Source organism: Streptopelia decaocto (assembly GCF_964273445.1).
Source record: "Streptopelia decaocto genome assembly, chromosome: 13".
NCBI lineage: Eukaryota > Metazoa > Chordata > Aves > Columbiformes > Columbidae > Streptopelia > Streptopelia decaocto.
The window spans coordinates 15,565,289-15,587,093 of record NC_138668.1 but is presented as its reverse complement, the minus strand read 5'-3'; the positions used below and the strand labels follow the sequence as shown (position 1 = coordinate 15,587,093).

General features: G+C 53.9%; 1 protein-coding gene across 2 annotated transcripts in view; it reads left to right on the top strand.

Moving 5' to 3' along the window:
- Positions 1-21,266, top strand: part of SYT17 (synaptotagmin 17) — a 54,148-nt gene extending 32,882 nt beyond the window's left edge. Inside the window, exons 8-11 of one of the 2 annotated variants that reach the window (XM_082064615.1) lie at positions 18,552-18,717; positions 19,202-19,295; positions 20,043-20,175; positions 20,920-21,266. In XM_082064615.1, coding sequence (XP_081920741.1) covers positions 18,552-18,717; positions 19,202-19,295; positions 20,043-20,175; positions 20,920-20,999 — 473 coding nt within the window. In that variant the 3' untranslated portion in view covers positions 21,000-21,266. Of the gene's footprint in view, positions 1-7,000; positions 8,099-18,551; positions 18,718-19,201; positions 19,296-20,042; positions 20,176-20,919 lie in introns of those variants that run through there. The other variant, XM_082064616.1, reaches the window with a different exon arrangement.
- The last annotated feature ends 539 nt before the right edge of the window (positions 21,267-21,805 follow it).

The window sequence follows — 21,805 nt, the reverse complement described above, 5'->3', positions numbered from 1 at the left end:
GCACTATCATGTTGAGCACTGTAACATCTCTTAGACAGACAATTAGGCAACTTGCTGCTAGAAAATTGTTTCTTGTTGTCTATTAGATGTGTGTTTCTGAAGCATTGGACTATCTGTATATTCCACATATCTGGAGCTCAGAAGCAGAATCTAATTTGTGCTTAAACCTGTGTAATCCTATCTTAGCCAAAGGGGAAAGAAAGGAAAAAAACATTGATGTCAGCACTGGATTTTCAGGGGATTTGTACCTGTTTAATTTAGATCAGAATTTGGCCTTTGTGTCTGGCGTTGTAAAATACTTCATGTATTTATGCACTGGATGCCATATGGTCGGCGCTCGGGTCTCGGGAGAGCAGAGTGATCCTGGCGGCTTTGCTCCGGGTCCTGTGGCTGCTGGAGGTGACCAGCAGGTCTTGGGAGGACATCTCATCTCCTGCCCTGGGGTGGTGGCAGAGAATCACAGAATCCCAGAATGTCAGGGGTTGGAAGGGCCCTGGAAAGCTCATCCAGTGCAATCCCCCCATGGAGCAGGAACACCCAGATGAGGTTACACAGGAAGGTGTCCAGGCGGGTTGCAATGTCTGCACAGAAGGAGACTCCACAGCCTCCCTGGGCAGCCTGGGCCAGGCTCTGACACCCTCACTGGGAACAAGTTTCTTCTCCTCTTTCAGTGGAACCTCCTGTGTTCCAATTTGAACCCATTGCCCCTTGTCCTGTCACTGGTTGTCATTGGAGGAGGACATCTCATCTCCTGCTCTGGGGTGGTGGCAGAGGGGCACAGGGTGACACGTTGGCCTGCTGGAAACCCCCCTGTCCAGCCACGGATGTGCTGCAGGGGCTGTGGGACCTGCTGGGGGATGAGTCCTCGTTGTTCTCCATCCTGCCCAGTCCCAGCACAGGCGCAGTTTGTCACCCCGGGGCGGGTGACAGGTGACAGCCGCGCAGGCTGTGAGGGGCAGGTGGAGATGTTGCCTGGGGTGCCACAGGCCCCGTCCGGGCTCAGGGTCACCCAGGGAAGATGCTCCAGGAAAGGATTTGGCTTTTTGCAGCAGACTCGCTGCTTTAATGAGGAGGAGTGAAACGCTATTAATCCTGCTGAGAGCAACAAGATGCTCGTGCTTCCTGAGCCCATCTCTTGCTTGCTTAGAAGGCAAAATTAGATTCTTCAGGCGGGTTGACTTGGTTAATAACCATAGCTCATTGCAGACATGGCAGAGACCACTTGTCCTGGCACTCTCTGGATTTTTTGGGGAATCTTTTTCTCCTAAAGAAAGGAGCAGACCCTCCTCTCTCCAGGCTGATCATCAGCGCTTGCTCGTTTTGCCAAGCCCATTAATTTAAGCAGTGTCACGTCTCCCTTGACGTCTGTGTTTCATCTTGTTTGGCTCATGCTGCGGTGAAAGAAATTGTCCCAACGTCTCACAAGACCATAATCTTTCTGTGTATCAAATAAGGAAGAAATCTCAGTGGCAGCAGTGGCTCTGGGCGGTGGAGCCATGTCTGAGATGAGGTGCCTGTGCCTGGCCCCGTGGCCACCAGAGGAGATGCCCAGCGGTGCTGGTGGAGGCTGCGGCTCCCGCGGCCGTCGCCGCCTTCGCCTGCAGGTGCTGCACGGCCTTAGTGTTGGAACCTGTTTGTATCAGTCCAATCCCCCCATGGAGCAGGAACACCCAGATGAGGTTACACAGGAAGGTGTCCAGGCGGGTTGCAATGTCTGCACAGAAGGAGACTCCACAACCCCCTGGGCAGCCTGGGCCAGGCTCTGCCACCCTCACCGGGAAGAACTTTCTTCTCATCTTTAAGTGGCGCTGGGCAGGTGCAGGTGCTGCAGGGAGCAGCCTCACCAAGGAGACGCTGGGAAGCAAGTTTTACGTGTGCATCAGAGCCTTGATGGAGATTAAATTCATAAATGTGAAACCACTGCATCTTCCCCAGTGCTTTTCTGTCCTCTCTACTAAATATTACAAGCCACGCACAAAGGGCAGAATTTGGTCTGTGTCTGTGACCTTCGCAGTGTGCATCATTAGCCCTGCTGCTGCCTGCTCCTGCAGCACCCTCTTCGTGCTGAACAGCTTTTTAATATTGATGTCAAGCTGTTCAGAAGTAGTTTTCAGACCTGCTTAACCTGATAGCTCAGAGCCATTAGCTGCTGTACAGAAAAGGCTGGGCGCTGGTTTCTGCCCGCGAAGGATGGGGGCAAAGCGTTGCCGGTGTGAGTGGTGCAAGTGCGTGGGCTGGGGCACTTCTGCAGCCCCTGCCGGGCCCTGAGGCTGAGCGATGGAAGCTCAGCAGTGCAGGTGGGGCAGTGCCAACAGGACCTGCAGACCCGAGTGCCACTTGGGGACACCCATGGGGGACACGAGCCATCGCCTGGCTGCTCCTTCTGCTGCCCACCCCCAGGAAAAGTTTCAGGTAGCACCCAGGCCATTTAGAACCCAGGTCATTTAGGAAGGATGCTTCGGTAAGTATATAACGTGAAAAAGTTTTATGTACATTGCATTGCTTGTCCTCAAGAATTCAGCCCTTTTAATGCACATAAATGAACCCCATTTTCTTTTATATTTCAGCATTTCTATTATAATGAGATTTTTTTTTTTAAAGAAGTCTTTCAGTTTCCAAATGCAGCCCTCGGTGAAGAGCAGCTGCAGAAGGAATTGATTTGACCTCTGCTTCCTTAATTGCTTTTTGGTCTGTGTTGGCCTGGAAATGGATGTTGCTATTGTGTAAATTACTGTGATGGTGGGAAGAGAGATGATGAGATTAGGTGTGTAGTTTCTGGCAGGAAAATACGTTTCTTGAATGGAAAGCAGTGTCTACCTGTCCGTAACCAGAGTCCGTGTCTGTCTGAAAAAAAAATCTAATGATAATTACCTCATTTTCTGCTTCTGAGCAGCTCTACAGAGTTACTGTTTTTTGTGGCCAAGAGCAGATTTAATCTGAAATCTGCTCTGAGCTCCCGTCAGACTCTGGAAGGGGATTATCAGGCATGGGGTGATGCAGCTCGGTCCACTTGTACCGTAGCTGGGGCTCGGAGCCTGGCGTAGCGCCCAACTGCTGTCCCGAGGGCTGGACCGCAGGGCTCCTCACCTCTGTGTGCTGGAACCAGCTGGAAGGGAAGAGCAGCAGCTTTGTTCCCCTGGAGCCTGAAAGCAGGAGCTGGTGTGGATTTGGCTGCGCTGCCGGGGGGTCTGTGGCCGTGGTACGCGGGTCGCTGCAGCGTGAGGAGCAGAGGGCTCTGGCAGAGCCTGCCCGTCCCCGGGCTGGTGGCCCCACCATGGCTCTGCCGCTTGTCCTGCTCCAGCAGCGCGTTCCCTTCAGCCAGGGCACGGCTCAGCCCGGGAACGCCTTGGATCTGGAGAAGCTGTCATTTTGGGATTGTGCCTGAGCACCCGGGAGTCCTGGTTGGTACACGAGTGGTTTATCCAGGGTCTGTACCGGCAGGGTGATGTGAGCTGCTTCTGCTGGGCTTTGGAGCAGACTGAAGCTTCTCCACCTCAAATACTGGGGGCAGTTTTGTGCCCTCACACCAGAAAAGCCCTTGAGGTGCTGGAGCGAGTGGAGAGAAGGGAACGGAGCTGGTGAGGGGCTGGAGCACAAGTGTGATGGGAGCGGCTGAGGGACCTGGGGGGTTCAGCTGGAGAACAGGAGCTGAGGGGAGACCTTCTGATCTCTGAACTGCCCGAAAGGAGCTTGGAGCCAGGGGGGTCGGGCTCTGCTCCCCAGGAACAAGCGCCAGGAGCAGAGGAAACGGCCTCAAGTTGCGCCAGGGGAGGTTGAGGTTGGATGTGGGGAACAATTTCTTCCCCAAAGGGCTGTGGGGCATTGGAACAGGCTGCCCAGGGCAGTGCTGGAGTCACCATCCCTGGAGGGTTGGACAGAGGGACATGAGGTTCTCAGGACATGGGGCAGTGCCAGGGGTAGGTTATGGTTGGACTCCATGATCTTGAGGGTCTTTTCCAACCAAAATGATTCTATGAAGTGTCAGATGTGAGTGTACGTGGTGCAATAAGTGCAACGGCTCCAGCCCCAGCAGCGAGTGCCCGCAGCACGGCTCAGCCTCACCGGGCCTGGGGCTCCTACAGCTTTCCTTTCCAAGCTGTTCTTGGAAGAACCGGTGACAGCAACAGGGAGAACTGTGCTCCTGAGTGTGAGCAAAGGGAAGGGCTCATTTTCACAACACTGACTTCAGCACCTTCTCCTGGCTGAGGTCCATGGAACAACTCCAGGAACCTCAACCATCTGCAAATTTGCTCAGCAAGTACTGGCCATTTTAAGAGTGGAACAGAGCAATTAACCTCCAAGGAAGGCATGTCCTTGAGTTTTAAAGGCTTTAACTGATGAGTGAAGCTCAGTTTTTGGCACACAAAGATCTCTCATCTTTTGGTGTGGTGAAGCTGCGAGTTTGTAAACCTGCGGTTGAATCTAGTGCGACCTCTTACTGACTGTGTGTGAATACGCAGTTGGCCTGGAAAATGTCTTCCCTGTTCTTCAGCAGTAAATCTGCCTCTGTGCTGTCTGAACTAGTTAATGATAGAGGCAACAATGCTTGTATAATTAGTCCATTAATACCCTAAAGGAATCAACATGCTAATTACCTGATACGATGGGATTAGCAAGATGATGCTTTGTAAGAACTGAAAATACTCAGCTAAACAGTAAAATAACAGATCCCCTTGGTTAGCACACCTACTCATTTTAGCATCCTGACATGGATTATTCTTGAAGAATTGGTATGCCTGGGGTAACTTCCTCACTGTTAATTTATCCTGTGATTAACTGATGGCCTTTAATACTCCTTGGTTTAAATTACTTGATGTTGTCTCCCAGAATTAGGCTTAATTTTCTTTCATTCTTGAAGATTTTTTAGAAAGGAGGAAAAAAAATGGAGGCATTTGGTTTGTGGGTCCGTCTGTGTTACTTTATCGCGATATTTGTTTTCTCTCGGATAAACCATAGCGGGACACGCAGCACAGCCATGCTGCACTTGTGGTGCATTACCTTGCCGGAGAAGTCGTTAATAACTCCGGCAGGCTGGGTACCAGCTGGAGATGAATGGCTCAGGATTCCCAGCCGCATCCTGCAGAGGTGGCCTGTCCAGCGCCACCAGCCTGGCCCCGCGGCAGCGGCGCTTCTGGGCGGCGCGGCGCGGTGTCACCCTGGGTGGCTGATGGTGACAAGCAGGAGCGATGTGCTCTTCCTTCCGGGAAGATGGACCCAAGTTCATTTTTAACTGTGGTTTGCGGGCAGGCTTCCAGTGCCCTCAGTTGCCATGTCATTTTTTTTAGTGCAATTATTTGGAGAAATGATTGGGACGTTTGAAGGTTTGCTGTTACTGTTATCCCCAGGTAATTTGATGTGGAGAAGCATCTCTGCCCATAAACTGTGTGTCAGAGCTGTCGGAAGGTACAAAGCGAGATGGAGCCTTGTGCAGCTTTGCTTTGGGGCCAAAACAAATACAATTTGAATATTACTAAAATGTCATCTGCTCTCAATAGGCACTAACAATTTCATTTAGCTTGTAACAGCACTTTACTAGCAAGTAATGTTTGAAATGAATGGCATTCATGATTCAGAAAGGTTGTCCGCTTTCCTAATAATTTTTTATCACTGTCTGACTACTTAAAGATTTGAGATTATGCAACATTTACCGAGTTTACCTGAGTCGGAGCAAGATCCTGTACTGGTGCAAGGTCCTGTACTGGTGCAATAACTCGGAACCAGCCTTTGCAGAGTGTGGTGATGGTAGAGAGATACTGAGCACCACATTGAAATAATCCTAATTAATCGGGGGATATATTATGAGAGGAAGCACACGTCCTGGGCGAGCTGCGGGGCTGGAAGCGAGGTGCAGTGCTCAGAGCCGGCGTCCTGCAGGGCGGTGGGTGCTGCCAGCTCAGATCCCACCGGAGGCTTTGCCGCCCGTGCTGGTTCCAGCAGCCCTGCAGAGCTGGTGCTGCTGGCGGGGCTGCCCTGGGCTCCAGGCCAGGCTCAGGGCTCCAGGCCAGGCTCAGGGCTCCAGGCCAGGCCCAGCACCACCTTTGAACTTGCTCTTGTTGCACAAGCCTGGGGGGATTTGGAGCCCCTGCAGGCATTTGTTCTTAAAAATCCCTTTTCCTGAGGAGATTTAAAATTCTTTATTATTCTAACCGCTGCCCTGGCTTCAGCTGGTGTGGACGTCTGTTCAGCTCTCTAATGAGCCGAAGCTGGGCTGCAGTTTGCAGAACACCGAGCGCTGTTGCCCCTGTCTGGCGGGACCGTGCAGCCTTTCCTGGGGTGGCCCCAGCGTTACAGTTCGCTGCTGTCTGCGATCCTTTGTTGCGGGAGATGGGGCTGATGCAGAGGATGGGTGTTGGGTTGACATCTCTGCCTCAGTTGCTCTCCTGGACTTGTAAGAAGTAGCTGCAGTGATAATAATGACAAGTAGTTTCTGTATGAACATCCCCCGGCAGCCGGTGCATGTGGTTCCTGTCTCCAGCTGGGAGGGCTGTTGATCGGCGCTGGAACGTGGGTGGGTACTTGATTTGGAGGAGCACAGTGCGAGATGCCGCTTGTTGGTTTCCCCAGGTGCGGGCTGCGGGGCTGCTCTCAGCATTTCACAATGCCCAGCCAGAGCTTCTGTCATTTATTTGCACAATGTAATTCTAGTCCCATGCTGGGCTGGACGGGGCTCTGGTGGAAGGTGTCCCTGCCCATGGCAGGGCCGTGGCACCTAATGAGCTTTAAGGTCCCTTCCAACCCAACCCATTCGATGATTCTGTTTCTGTTAAATACCACGATAACTGTGGATTTGTATCTTTATTTGAATCATATTTCAGTCTGTAGTACAGCGTATCTTATTCCTTCCAAACTTCTGATTTTGTCTCTAACATTTCCGAGGTGCCGAGTTTGACGCCAGAAGCGCTGGTGTCCGGTGTGCTGCGCGGGGGCCCTGGAGGACCTTTGGCTCCGGGTCGACAAGCGATGCTTTGCCGTGACCCGTCTCTGTTTCTGCTCTCCCCAGTGTACGGGCACAACGTGAAGAGCAGCAACGACTTCATTGGGAGGATCGTGATCGGGCAGTACTCGACGGGCGCCCCCGAGTCCAACCACTGGCGCCGGATGCTCAACGCGCACCGGACGGCCGTGGAGCAGTGGCACAGCCTGCGGTCCCGGGAGGAGTGTGACCGCGTCTCCCCGGCGTCCCTGGAGGTGACATGAGGGGGGGGCTAACAGCAGCCAGACCAAGCAGGCGGACGAGGGAAAAAAACAAACCACCGACTGAAACACCCCACCTCACACCCTACACGCACCCCACAGCAGCTCCGTTGGATTGAAGCAGCTGCCGGCACCCAGCCGCCCGCCAGCTGTGTCCCAGCGAGTCCTGGCCATCCCCCCAGGGCCACCAGCGGCTGTGCCGGAGCCGTCGCTGCCGCAGCGGCACCGCTCCGCGGTTTGCACCCGCAGAAGGGGCTGCGGGAAGCGCCGGGGGGTGCGAGAGTTGGGAGTTGCCTCTGCTGTCCTTCCAGTCCAAACCCATGGCTCATCCTCTTGGAGATATAAGTACCCGTGTGCTCTCATTGGTGAACGTGGTAATTAGGCTATCATGTTTTTTTAAACGGTAGAACCTGTGGTGAAATCGATTCTGACTCCAGTTTTGTCCGTGTACTAGCTTTAACAGAATTAAGCTCATGTTAGTACATACGCGTGCATTTGTGTGCTGGGGCGCGCGTGTGCGTGCGGCTGTGCGGCCTCGTGTCAGACAGATCCGATGTCCCGTCAGTGGTGAGACCTGCCACTCTCCATAGCAGTCTGTGTGCATCCAGTAGATACAGTGGTGGTCTAGCAAAGTCAACATTCCCAATAGCATTCCTACTGGAAAAGCCAGCTCATGTCTTTTCAAACCTGTGTTGTGCAAAAGAAACCTGCTGCGGGGGCTTTTGCGGTTAAGAAGACCCAAAATACACAATTTTAATTCTCTCACAGACTGCAGTGGCTCCTTCTGTGTTGTGTGTGTTAACCCAGGTAGTTCTTCAGGTCACAAAATGAACTTAGCTACGGTCAAGCTGTCCTGTTGGTTGCTTCTGTACATTTTATTTTTTCACAGCATATTGTCTGGTATGATGCAGATTGTATATTTATTGAAAATAAAATTCTATTTAATTGTGCCATATAGACTGGGGTGATACTTGTTAGCAGAATTCATCTGTGTGTTGAGCTCCATCAGTTGTTTACGGCACAAGAAAAACCGAAATGTTGGCGATTACTCGGTTCTTACTCACTGCAGACAAACCAGGAGCAATTAGAGAGAAACGGGGGAACTGCTGTTGGAGCTGGGGGAGGAAAACGAGCCGAGCGTGTGGCTCTGGCCGTGCGTGGTTCAGCCCGAGCACACCCAGTGCTGCTGGTCCCACACGTACAGTCTCTGCACCGGGCTCTGGGTCTTGGTTCTTTGCAGGAGTGGGCCCCAAAGTGTTATTATTTTTTATTGCTCTATTTATCAATGTGGAGACTGCATAAAAATCTCTTTCTTGCTTACAGCCTGTTCAAGAAATCAACAAAAAGGACATAATCCTGAAGAGAGCTGGGTTATGATGTTATTGTCTTTGCGTGTCTTCATGTTGGAGGAGGAAGGATCTGTGTCCCCAGCAGCGTTTCTCCACCTTGGGTTGGAAATCCTCGGGGTGTTACAGAATGTCCTGAGTTGGAAGGGACCCATAAGGATGATCGAGTCCAACTCGTTGTGGGTGTTATGTTATGGGTGGGTCGGCTCAGCCACTGTCAGCGCTGCTGTGGTGGAGCAGCAGGCGGAGAAAGGCCCCGGGTGTGCTGAATCCTGCTCACTCGCTCACCGGGAATCGCTGGGCTGTACTCGTGGTCCCAGCAGTGGCCTGTGTCCTGTGTCCCCCACACCCCGCAGGGCAGAGCCGCCCCAGCCACGCTGCTCCCCAGGGTCTCACTGAGTGCCAGGAGAGGCGCAGACCCGCAAGCTCTCCCTCTGCCCGGGCTCAGGCTCTTGGATAGAAGCAGGACAGCTCCTTTGAGCCAAACGAAGGTGGTGTTTGTGGGCAGCGATGTGGGGCTGGGTGCTAGAGAAGCCTTGCCTTGGCTTACAGCCCTTCCACCTTTGAAACAGGAGGTGTACACAATGCCAGTCCTGTGCTGGGACAGGCAGCGTCATCTCCCTCCTTTCTGCTCATCAAGTGCAGCCCAGAATGAAATCCCTTCTCCTCCTGTGCTTTTCATAGTTTTTTGTTTTAAAAAAAGGCAATACATATATATGCCTATTTGTCCTCTGTTTAGTTGTTTGGCTGCTATAGGTAAGGACAGGTGAGTCTTGAAAAAAAAGGAAGAAAAGCCCACCGCAAAAAGCTTAGTGCTTGTTTGGGCAGGTGTTGGGGTGCTGGGCAGGTGTTGGGGTGCTGGGCAGGTGTCCTTGCTGCCGTGCAGGCTGTTTGCGCTCCAGTGTGAAGGTCTGAGCTGTAACTCTGATAGTGCATCCCTGCAGTGCACCTTCCGTCTGGGACCTGCTCTGCTTTACGTTGGGTCCTGTGCGTTTTGTTCCATTCTGCGCGCAGAGCGTTCCTGCGTGTCTAACAGTGTGACTCTGCTCCGGGGGAGGAGGGAATGCAACAGGTACAAGGAAGCTGCAGGAGATGTGGTGTCCCCTCTGCATCCAGCAGCCGTCCGGTGGTGGGGGGCAGTGAGGACGCCCTGCTCCGGGCATGGCCTTAGGTAGAGGATGGCGAAACCAGACCGTGGTGACCTCATTGCTGAACCACCGCCCAGTGGCTGTGACTGGGGGTGAACACAGGCAGGAGCCACCCTTGGTGTGGCAGTGAATGCTGCTCCCCGGTGAACGCTGCTCCCCGGTGAACGCTGCTCCCTGGTGAACGCTGCTCTCTGGTGAATGCCTTCACGTCTTCCTGCCCGCTGGCTGTGGCTCCCTGCTCCGGCCAGCGCTGGGCGCTGGGGACAGGGGCTGCCACAGGGCTGGCCATGGGGGATCCACTTTCTGAGCGGGTTGTGGGTGGTGGGTTTCAGTTCTAACCTGCCCCTCTGCAAGGTGAAGTCCTGCAGTGAGGCTGATGGAAAATCTGTTCTCTGGCTTCCTCCTGCTTTGTCTCCTCAATAAATAGAATCAAATCATTTTGGTTTGAAAAGACCCTCAAGATCATGGAGTCCAACCATAACCCACCCCTGGCACTGCCCCATGTCCTGAGAACCTCATGTCCATCTGTCCAACCCTCCAGGGATGGTGACTCCAGCACTGCCCTGGGCAGCCTGTTCCAATGCCCCACAGCCCTTTGGGGAAGAAATTGTTCCCCACATCCAACCTCAACCTTCCCTGGCGCAACTTGAGGCCGTTTCCTCTGCTCCTGGCGCTTGTTCCTGGGGAGCAGAGCCCGACCCCCCCTGGCTCCAAGCTCCTTTCAGGCAGTTCAGAGATCAGAAGGTCTCCCCTCAGCTCCTGTTCTCCAGCTGAACCCCCCAGGTCCCTCAGCCGCTCCCATCACACTTGTGCTCCAGCCCCTCACCAGCTCCGTTCCTTTCTCTCCACTCGCTCCAGCACCTCAAGGCCTTTCCTGTAGTGAGGGGCCCAAAACTGCCCCCAGGATTCCAGGTAGATTCAAGTCACGGTAGAGAGGGGGAGCCCATGGGGTGTCCTGGGCAAACGTGCTGTGAGAGGCTGATGTCTGTCTGTAACTCCCAGAAGGGGCTGTGGTTTCAGCGCTCACTACTGTTGACATTAATATCCTTCCTCTGTCTCTGGGCAGCAGCGTGAGCTCTGGGCATGCACAGAAGCTGACCCGAGACCTGCCGGGTGCTTGCTGCAGCGCTGAGCGTGAGATGTGAGCAGCTGCAGCCTTCCCATGAGTCTGTCCTCAGAGCCAGGAGGTAGCTGTTTCACAGGCAGGGGGTGTCATGTACATATGATGTCAAAAATTGCCCAGAGAACCCTGAGGAAAGGTCAATAAAAGCAGGATGGAAGCACGCAGAGGAGCTGCTCACCTGGAGGACAACCAGAAAACAGCGTGGGGATGGAGAGGAGCGGACGGGCTGGGTAGAGGAGCCGTGGCTGTGCTCCTGGGGCCGCCTTGGGCAGGTGAACCGGTGGTGTGTGTTGTGAAGTGGGAAGCGCAGCTGCAGCTCCGGCCGGCCCTGCGTGCGCGACGCGCGGGCACCTTCCCGGCGCTGGGACCGGCTGCGCGCAGCTGCTGCGCCGGGCACGGAGCCACAGGACCCAAGTTATTCTGCATCTCTGCTCCCTCTTTAAGCGCAAACATTTGTGCTTTAGGAGTAGATTAATATGCTTAAAGGGTTTTGTTCCATAGTTTGCTGATAATTGCTTTTAACGCTGGCTTTATCTGGGGCTGGCGCACAGTTATGAAGGGCGAAGTCATGCCATGGCTTCTCATCCTCCGAATTCCTTCATTTTTTTAGTGATCTGATATATCAATAGGCTTTTCCTTGAGCTGTATAGTTTGAGACTGATGTGTGGAACCGCAAATGTGTGTGTATGTGTGAGCTATCTTAAAAGGCTTTATTTAATGCAAAGAAATGTAATATATAAAAGTTGATTGAACAAGCTATTGTCTCTGAAGTAAGTCTGAATGCTTTACTATACTGAAAGTTTTGTGGCACCCCAAATTGTTTCTGCTTGAATCTTGCATGTAAAATGGGTGACCCTAGCTGAAGTCCCAGAAAATGCTGAAAATTTTAATCTGTAGCTAAGAATAAAAAGGGAGTGGCACTATGTTCCCAACCAGTTAATTCAATGCTGATTTAAGGCATAAACTGGAAATGGAGCAGGACCACAAAGTTTCATAGCATTTGTGCCTATACTGTTTTCCTTACCAGTGCAGCAGCTAGAAAAGGACTTTATACAATATTTTTTAAAATCTGAAGTTTATTTAAAAAGAAAATAACCACAGAAAGGAGACATGCTAGGGAATGCTGACTGTTACAATATTGGCTGCTGCCTGGTGCTGAGGGTTTTCTGCCTGGACCCGGCAGACGGGCACCGGCGCGGGTTCCTCAGACAGCCTTGGAGCCCCTGGTTTGTTCTTCCAGCTGTTTTAGTGTGTGCAAGCTCTGCCTTTCCCCAGTTAAAAACAAAACACACACACACAAAGGCAAGCACACAATGGGGCAGCGGTGGGTTAAACCCCACGGTTCCAGGCTGCACAAAGCCTGGCGCATGGTACTGCCCCCCGCCAGCCCTGGGGACCACAGGGTCATAGAATCCCAGAGTGTCAGGGGTTGGAAGGGCCCTGGAAAGCTCATCCAGTGCAATCCCCCATGGAGCAGGAACACCCAGATGAGGTTACACAGGAAGGTGTCCAGGCGGGTTGGAATGTCTGCACAGAAGGAGACTCCACAACCTCCCTGGGCAGCCTGGGCCAGGCTCTGCCACCCTCACCGAGAACAAGTTTCTTCTCATCTTTCAGTGGAACCTCCTGTGTTCCAGTTTGCACCCATTGCCCCTTGTCCTGTCACTGCTTGTCACCAGAAGAGCCTGGCTCCATCCTCCTGACACTCCCCCTTTCCATATTGATCCCCAGGAATGAGTCCCCCCTCAGTCTCCTCTTGTCCAGCTCCAGAGCCCCAGCTCCCTCAGCCTTTCCTCACACTGGAGATGCTCCACTCCTTCAGCATCTTTGTCCCAGCCTGCTCACCGAGCTGTCCCCGCGGGGGACGCGGCCTCAGGCACCCCCGGGGGCAGGTCTGCCCCGAGCTCCCCCCGCAGCGTCCCCGCGGGGCCCGGCAGCGCTAAACTGGGACACAAAATAATGTTTCACGACGCAACTCGGGGTGGAGGGGTAGATAAGGGATTTCCTTGCTTGCTGCAGCATGTAACAAAGGGTCTCTGGAGAAGACGTGCACCCCCCCGCCAGGCTGTGGCAAAGCTCTTTGGGGTGGGATGGGTGGGATGCCCGAGCGCGTCCGGGCTCAGCCGTTGGCGGGGGGAGGCGTGTGCCGCTGGGAGAGCCGCTGCTTTTGGGGGAGGGAGCAGCAGCGCCTATATCACCCCCGCCCCGAGCCGCCCGGGCACAGCCGGGAGGGCCCGCAGCGATCGGCGGCCGCTGCGATGGGCGGCGGGCGGGCCCCGTACGCGCTGCTCTCCGCGCTGCTCTCCGCAGCCCTGCTGGCCGCCCACGCCTTCCCCCAGACCAACATCAAGATCAGCCAGGGTGAGTGCAGAGCTTGGGGTGCCGGGGGTGTGACCCCCCCACCGCGGGACAGCGGCGCGGACCTGCCGCAGGGCCGGCGGCTGCCGGTCCGCTCCCTCCCGTGTCTGCACAAGCGTCTGCCCTTCCTCGAAATCAACTTTCCTCTTCGCTGGGGGACGTGGCCAGAGCAGCCCCGGGCTCTCTGCCGGGACACGGCAGATGTCTCTGGGCTGGTTTTGTTTCTGTCTGTGAGAGGCTGCGCGTTCGCCTTGGGCAGCATGTGCTGGTGTGGGATGGGGCCATGGGATGGATCCGTGGGTTGGGGCCGTGGGACGGGGATGAGTCCATGGGATGGGGCCGTGGGACTGGTCCGTGGACGGGCCCATCAGCTATCCCATCTGTGGGGCCGGCAGACGGCAGGAGGAGCTGCAGGGGCACGCGTGTGAGTGGGGCAGGACGGCAGCCACAGCCTGGGGAGCCACCGCAGCTCTATTTATTAACACCTACTGCATGTGAAAAGTGGCCACAAAAATGTGATTCCCCCTTGCCCCCCTTCCCCCCCTATTTTTTCCTGAGCTGTTGGTGGTGGTTGCTGCTCTATGTCACTTAAGTTTCTTGCAAAATTTTTCATGGGGCTAATGCAGGAGTTGCTGCTCCAAGTTTCTTTGCACCCCATTAGATCTCTATGGGAATGCGAGAGGAATGTGACTCCTTGAGAGTTTTTCAGTGAGTTTGTGAGAAAAAGGATCAATATGAGCCCGGCTTTCCTGCCAGACGCCTAATCTGTGGGAGCTTCACCAAAACTAATTAAAGAGGAAGAAAACTCTGCGAGATAACTCGTGTCTGTTGGTGCTGGCTGCAGGAGGGCGGCCGCTGCGGCCGCCGTAGCCTCACAGCTCCAAACATACCTGGCAGAAGATGTGAAGCTGTAAAACCAGCGTGGCTTCATTACAGGATCTTAAAAAGCACAGCCCTCTATGGGAAAGGATGTCACTTCCAATGTGCTTCAGCTGGTGTTTATTATTTTACTAGGAAATTTATAACGTGCACCTTAAAAAAACCACTTCAGAGTGTGTAAAATATTGCTCAGTTATTAAATGAGCTTCATGTCCATCAGTGGATATCATCCACTGCAGCCCCATACGTCCCCCAGACACACAGAGACCGAAAACTCTCCTGATCCGCTTGTTTTGAGGTGGATGCTAAGCAGCAATCTTTTTCATCTGTTAATGAAAGACAAATATTGCAAATAACATGAAGGTGGGATTATTTGTAATGACCACAGCATCAGGGCTTAAGGATGTGCTCTTAAAGCTACCGGAGGCATCACACAACAGCCATGCATTTCAGCGAGGTGTCCCCTAATGTCGCTGAGCTTTTCGATAAGTTATCAGCTGTTGGTGAAATGGAGCTCTCCAGTGCTCTGAAGGCAGAAGAACAGCACTGACCTGACCTGATCTGATCTGCTGGCCAAACCCCTTTGCTGGAGCTGCAGCCCCCCAGGAATCTTCCTTGCATGGACATCTCTCGCCAGCCTTGTCCCAGCCCCAAACTTCATATCTCGAATCTGCAGATTGCTGGAGATGAGGCCGCGTTGCACCTCGGGATGGAGCTGGTCAGGAAAATACCTGCTCTGCACCAGCTGAGTCAGCGGGAGTCGCGCAGTTGGTATTTTGTCTTTTTCAGTAGCATCCTGGGATTTAAAAAACCTCCAGAAGCTGCCTGGGTTTTCTCAGTTAATTATTTCTAATTGGAAAGTGGTCACTTGGAGAAATGAAGCTTTCTGACGGAGCAGTTCCATCTTCTTCAAGATTTTGACAAGTGATTTTTCCTGGTGGTCCTGCAGGAGGTCCCAGCTAGTAAATCAATAAAAAGGCTCCAGTTTTGTTGGCACTGACACAAATCCAGAGAGCACAAAACTCTTTTTCTGACCTAAAGTTATTGTTGTCCAGCTTTTCCGAGTTAGTAACAGCTGCCTGATGTGAATCTTGTCCTCAACCTCTATTTTGTTGGTGCTGCGTTAAAACACAGCCCTGACTGCTGCACTGTAAATAAGCAAAGGGAGGAAGGATTCTTGCCATCTTTTGTCATCAGGAGTTTGGGGACAAATGGATGAAGTGATCAGGGGTCTGCAGGAGCACCCGTGCTGCTGGGGGGTTGTTCGCTGGAGTGCTTAAAAGTGAGGATCTGGTCTAAATAGCCCCAAACTGCTTCCCCTATCCCCTTTGAGATCAAAATACTGCCAGCAGCTGCTGGCTCCTACACTCACAACCACACATCTGATTTCTTATGGCCTTTCTGCTAAAAATGGCCCCTGAAGACCCCACTTAAAGCAGCACCCCAATTTTTCCTGCCTGTAAAAGTGGGAGCAATAGTTCTCCTCCGAAGAGACAGCCAAAGCCTCTGATCCTGACCTAACAGAAGAGATACTAATTAAACGCTGACCTCCCATATTTTCCTTTTCGGTATATTTAACCTTAAATTCCTTCAGGCACCTCTGGCTCACTGGAGCTCGTCAAATTAATGCTACCTAATGGGAAGCAGTATGGAATAACAAAGATGGACTGTCTCTGTCTCTGACTCGGTTTTGGCTGCTCAGAACAAAACAAGGGTGATTTTCCTGGGCAGTCCGGGTGCCAATGGACACAGCTCGGAGCCAGGGCTCCAAGACACTCGCTGCAATTAGCACTGGGGAGCGAAGGGCCCTGTTGCCGGGGATTCTGCTGGGTTGAGCCCTGTGAATTTTGTCACCATTCTGCTAGAGGTGAAGAGTTCGTTGAGCTGCTTCACAGCCCTATAATAAAATCCCAGTTGGTGGGGGAGCTGTCGGTGCCTGTCTGCCGCAGACCCCTGGGGTGCAGCAACCTGGAGTCACCGCGAGCTGCGACCAGATCCCAGCCCTGTCCTGAATGGGGGGGACGTGCCTCATCCATGACCTGGAGGTGAAGCTGAAGCCTCATCCCGTTGATTTGACCCTCTGCTCTTGCTCTGCTTTGGTTTTGGTGGGGACCCCTGGCCAGCATCATGGGGCTCCCAAGAAATCCCATCAGCTCTCAGCGTTCCTGGTATTTCTGCTCTATGGCTACCGCAGAACAATTTGCATTTCCTAGAGCTGTCCTAAGGCTTTTCCCAACATGAGGATGTCTGGGTGTGAACCAGAGAGCTGAACACGGCATTGCCAGTGAGCTGGCCACAGCATGGCCACCCTTCCCTAAAGCTGTTCTGCCCGTTCCCAGCCCAGCGTGCCTTCTCTTCTTCCCCTGCAGCCCATAACTAGTGCCGATGAGGATGGGAGAGCCCCTCGCTGCTCTCGCAGGGTTGTTGCTGTGTGTGCAGAGCTGCTCCTGGCTCTGGAGGGAGCGGTTGGGGGTCCCGAGGCTGCGAGGTGAAAAAAAGGCTCTTTGTGTTTGTGGTTTGTCACCTGGCAGGGGGTGTGACAGGAGGGACCAGGGGAGGTGTGACAGGAGGGACCCGGGGGCTGGCTGGCAGCTGTTGTAAAATGCTCAGAGATCCCCATGTGGGGATAAAATGATAAAATGAGCTTCCCGTGCATTTCCATGAGGAAAGGCTGAGAGAGCTGAGGCTGTTGAGCTGGAGAAGAGAAGCTGAGAGGGATCTGATCAATGGGATCAATATCTCAGGGTGGGTGTCAGAGGATGGACCAGACTCTGTTCAGTGGTGCCCAACGCCAGGGTGAGGGGCAACGGGCACAGACTGAAACACAGGAGGCTCCATCTGAACATGAGCAGAAACTTGTTTGCTGGGAGGTGCCAGAGCCTGGCCCAGGCTGCCCAGAGCGGGTGTGGAGTCTCCTTCTGTGAGACATTCAAACCGCCCGGACCCACCTGTGTGACCTGCTCTGTGACCCTGCGTGAGCAGCGCTGGGCTGGAGATCTACAGAGGGCCCTGCAACCCAACCAGCCTGGGATCCTGTGATATGAAATCATCACCTGGAGCTGCCAGCACTGGTGCAGGGACGCTCCACGAGTGCTCCTGCTTTGAATTCCCCTGGCCGCTCCTTTTCCCCGCGCTGATGCTGCCGTTGCTGCTCCCACAGCCCACGCTGCCGCTTGCAGGAGTTTGCTCCGTTCCCCACAGTACCAGAGGCCCCGTGGCAGCACCCTGACCCCCCTGGGCTGGAACCCGTTCCCTGCTTGGATAGTTTCATGGCATCTGATGTCTGTCATAGCCCCTGCTCCCCCCTGGCCTGCCTCCCTGCTCGCTGTGATGGCCGCGCTGACCCCAGACCACAGCCCTGTGGGGATGCGGGAACTGGCTGCAGGGCAGCTGGCAATTCCCCAAGGCTCCAAACCCAGCAGCTAGGAGAGTTAACCCTGTGTGCCACAGGATTTGGGGATTACGTGTGCGTTAGTGTTGGGTGCCGTGTTGTGTGGGCTGCACCCTCCCCGCACACACCAGGGCAGCGGGCTAGAGGGCTTCACAGCCTCAACCACAAAGGCTCCAGAAATGTGTCCTGCCCCCAGAATGGCCTCTTTGGGGGTGCGTTCCCCGCTGTGCTGAAAAGCGGTGAGGGAGGAGGATCAGCCCCATGGACCCCAGCTCTTATCTGGCAGCGGGAGGCAGATAGGCCGGCACCGCTCCCGGCAGCACGCATGCCTCACCTGGCTATTTATAGGGACAGAATCCAACACGTGCGGATGTGCACGGCTGCGTCCGGACCCCGGGACACAGGGGAGGGTGGGGGTTTTGGTCAGAGAGAGGAGGTGGAGGGTGGCCTTGCAGGATGTGAGAGCAGGAGGGCAGAGAGCGCCCTGCTGCCAGCTCCCCCCCAGCACAAGGCTCTGGCAGAGGCCAGGGGAGCCCTTATCTCAGCTTCCCCGGTAGCAAGTGTCAATGCCTTTATCTTAAGCACCCTCTGCCTAAAATTATGTTAAAAGGAGACTGTAACATGGAGGGTGTTGGTACCTTCTCCCAGGGAACAAGTGCCAGGAGCAGAGGAAACGGCCTCAAGTTGCGCCAGGGGAGGCTGAGGTTGGATGTGGGGAGCAATTTCTTCCCCAAAGGGCTGTGGGGCATTGGAACAGGCTGCCCAGGGCAGTGCTGGAGTCACCATCCCTGGAGGGTTGGACAGACGGACATGAGGTTCTCAGGACATGGGGCAGTGTTGGAGTTATGTTATGGTTGGGCTCAATGATTTTAAGGATCTCTTCCAACCAAAATGATTCTATGATTCTATGAAATGTCCCTCCTGACTTAGGCAGATGCTTAAAACGAGAAACCCATGGCTTTTGCAAAATGTGTTTTGGCTTTCGGAAACTTTTGCGTGGCTTCTGCACCCGTTGTTTTTTCCATGCGTATGTGGTGGTTATTTGCCCGGTGAGGTGGGGAGCAGGGCCGTGCTGCCGCCCCCCAGCTGCTGGTGTCCTCTGCTCTGCCCAGCCATGCCGGAGCCCGTCCGCGCCTACTCCTGCCCGCTCTTCTGGACCGAGTACGAAGGCCATTGCTACCGGTACTTCCCCATCAACAAAACGTGGGCTGAAGCTGACCTCTATTGCGCCGAGTTCTCCATTGGCATCAGGTCAGCCAAGCTGGCCTCCATCCACAGGTGAGGGGCACGGTGACTTGTCATCCCACCCTCACACAGCCCAGGGAAGAAGGGGAACGGAGACACAGCCCCATTCCCACAGCACAACCTCTGTGCCAGCTGCGGGCCCGTGTCGCAGCCTCAGCATCCCTCTGCACCAGCCTGAGCGTCCTCTGCAGCAGCAACTGGGTCAGCTCTGATGTGCTGGGCTCACAAAGGCCATGTAAAACAATGCCTTTACTGGGCTGGCAGGAAAACTGATATAATATTCCCTACATTCCCCAAAACTGCATTTTTTACTCTTGAAAAAGGGGTGGGAATGCAACATGGGCTTCTCCCCCAGCTCTCAGCCACACTACACACCTCTTGCACAGAGCCAGGACAGTAACCACAGCAGTTAGAGGCTGGGGACCCATGTGGCCGTGCCGCAGGGCGACGCTCAGGCCATGCCTGACCACTTGCCCAACATACCCCTCAGCGGCTCCGTGTTGCTCTGTTTTGCCAGCTGGGAAGAAAACGTCTTTGTGTACGACCTGGTGAACAGCCGTGTGCCAGGCATCCCCACTGACATCTGGACGGGGCTCAATGACCTGCGGCAGGTGAGACATCCCTGTAATCGTGTGGGAAGTGGCTCTGAGAAATTTGCTTCCCTGTGTTTTCCTCTTGGAAAGCCACTTGGTTTCCTTCTTTGCTCCTTATAGCCCCTTTAATCGAGTGGTGGTGTAGGGCCTGTTGTGCAGCACATGAGAGAAAGTTCTCATTTCATCACCTCCAGTCTGCTTTCAAAAGAAAAGTGTTACTAGAATTAATAGATTACTAATTACTAATTTTTCACATAATATTTTATTAATGGATTAATAGCAAGAGTGCTGTACTGCTGGTCCAAGAACAGCAAGTTAACTGAAAGCATCTCCAACGTCATATATCACCAAGTTTTATTGCTTTCTTGTGATACTCTGCAACTTTCCAAAGCTGACATGTTGGAAATATATAGTCTAATATGTAACAAAGAAAAGTTGAGACCATCAGGAGAACAATCCCTTTCCAGCAAGTATTTTTGTAGATATTGGGAGACGAATAGAAAAGAAGAAGGAAAATGAACACATTATTGAGTGGGTGTGTTAAAAAGCATATTGATTTAATTTCTGAGCTTCACTTGGTGAGAATGCTGGGGCTTTCTAGGGCAAGTTTTCAGCTGTAAAACCCAAATGTGCTGTTTGGCCTTTGCTGGATGGCAACACCCCCTCCCCATGTCCCTGGGCTGTGGGATGGGGACGGGGGCTGGACGGGAGCGGGACCCTCCTCTGCCAGCGCTGCCGGGTGACCGCGGCCTGTCCCCATGCCAGGAGGGTCACTTCGAGTGGACGGACGGCTCCTCCTTCGACTACCACTACTGGGACGGCAGCCAGCCCGACGACGGCATCCACGCCATCCCCGAGGAGGAGGACTGCGTGCAGATCTGGTACAGGCACAGCAGCGGTGAGTGGCGGGGCTGAGCGCGCCGTACGTCCTACTTGCACGTCAATAAATTCAATCCGCTGCAGCTCCCGCTTTTCTGGGGAGTTTGCTGGCAGGCTGAAGATTTGCGTTTTAATTTTGTAGGGGGTTTGTGTTTGTTTGTGTTTTGTTGTTGTTGTTGTTTGGGTTTTTTTGTGGAGAAGGGATGTGTACACACATACACACGCTTTCCCTCCACTCGCAGCTCATCTTCCTCTCCCACAGCAGCGGGAGGGAAACATCACCCACTTTGAAGAGTTACTGAATTTAGCCAAAGGTCGATTTTTCCAGTTTCCCTTCCCACATGCAGCCTGCAGAAACACCCCTCAGTTTGCCAGCACTTCCCTCTCTCGCTCAGGCTGGGGCACCGTGCTGAAGCAGGACATGATCCTGCTTGTGCAAAACCCCTCCTCACACCCCCATTGCCAGTATGACCAGTCAGGTGTATCCAGACCCCGGTGACACACCTGAACTTCCCATCCATGTGCAACCTGCTGATGTTTTGTGGGGTACGGGGGGGGATGCAGCTGCCTCCAGTGTTGAAGCTGGGGCCAAGCATCCGCATCAGCATCTCCGAAGGAAGGATGGGTTGCTGGGAGAAGCCCAGATGGGAGGGCATGCAGGGAAAACCTCTGGCAACAGCAGGAGGTCCCGATCCGGAGGGCAGTGCACAGTTACCTCCTTGCACCATTTTTTTGGCTAATGCTTTGTTTTTTTGGAGGGTAGCGCTGCGCTCCTGGAATGACAACGCCTGTGGCAGAGCCTTCCCCTTCGTCTGCAAGATCCCCTCGCTGGCCCTGGACTGAGGCCTCTGGTGCTGCCTGCACCCCTCATTTTGGGGCACCTCTCCAGCTGTGCTGAGCGGTCGGGACATGGCACGGGTGGCAGGAGCTGCCGAGCTGCTCAGCATCCCCAGCCAGACCCGGCTGCGAAAATCCCTCCAGGAGCACCACAGGGACATCCCAGCACTCACCTGCCCAGGCAAATGGTGATGGGGGCTGCGTTAAACAGTGAAGGAGCCCCCCAAGCCTGAGCTTTGGGTTTCAGACCAGTTACCACAGAGCATTAGAGGAAACCCATGATTTTATCAATACAACAAACTGTAAGTGCAAAAAAACAAACAGTGTGTAGGAAATGATTTTGCCTATTGATCTGTGAAGAGTGGAGGAAAAGTGTTATTTTCTGTTAAGTTTTGCAAAATGCCTCTTGTTCATGTTATTTTTTCTCTCTGCTAAAATAAACAGCGAACAGCAGGCAGAGGCTCCCATGTCTTTCTAGTGCTCGAGTAGCAGCAGCTCCCCAGGGACGTGGGGTCTCGTGTCAAAGGAGCTGGGCTCACCCCAACCCGCTCTGCCCTTGCTGGTGGCCGGTTCTGCGCTGGCACCGCCGAGCTGCTGGTATCGGCCAGGTAAATAACTTGTGTGTGCTGCTGCGGCAGCCCTGTCTGCCTTGGGCTGCTCGCTGGGGAATGGGACCCTCCTCCTCGCACGGGGGTGAGTTTTTGGGACCTGGGTGCTGGGGGGCTGTGGTGGTGCCAGGGAGCTGTGGTGGTGCCATCTGGATCTGTGGTGGTGGGTCTGTGGTGGTGCTGATGGGGTCTGTGGTGGTGCTG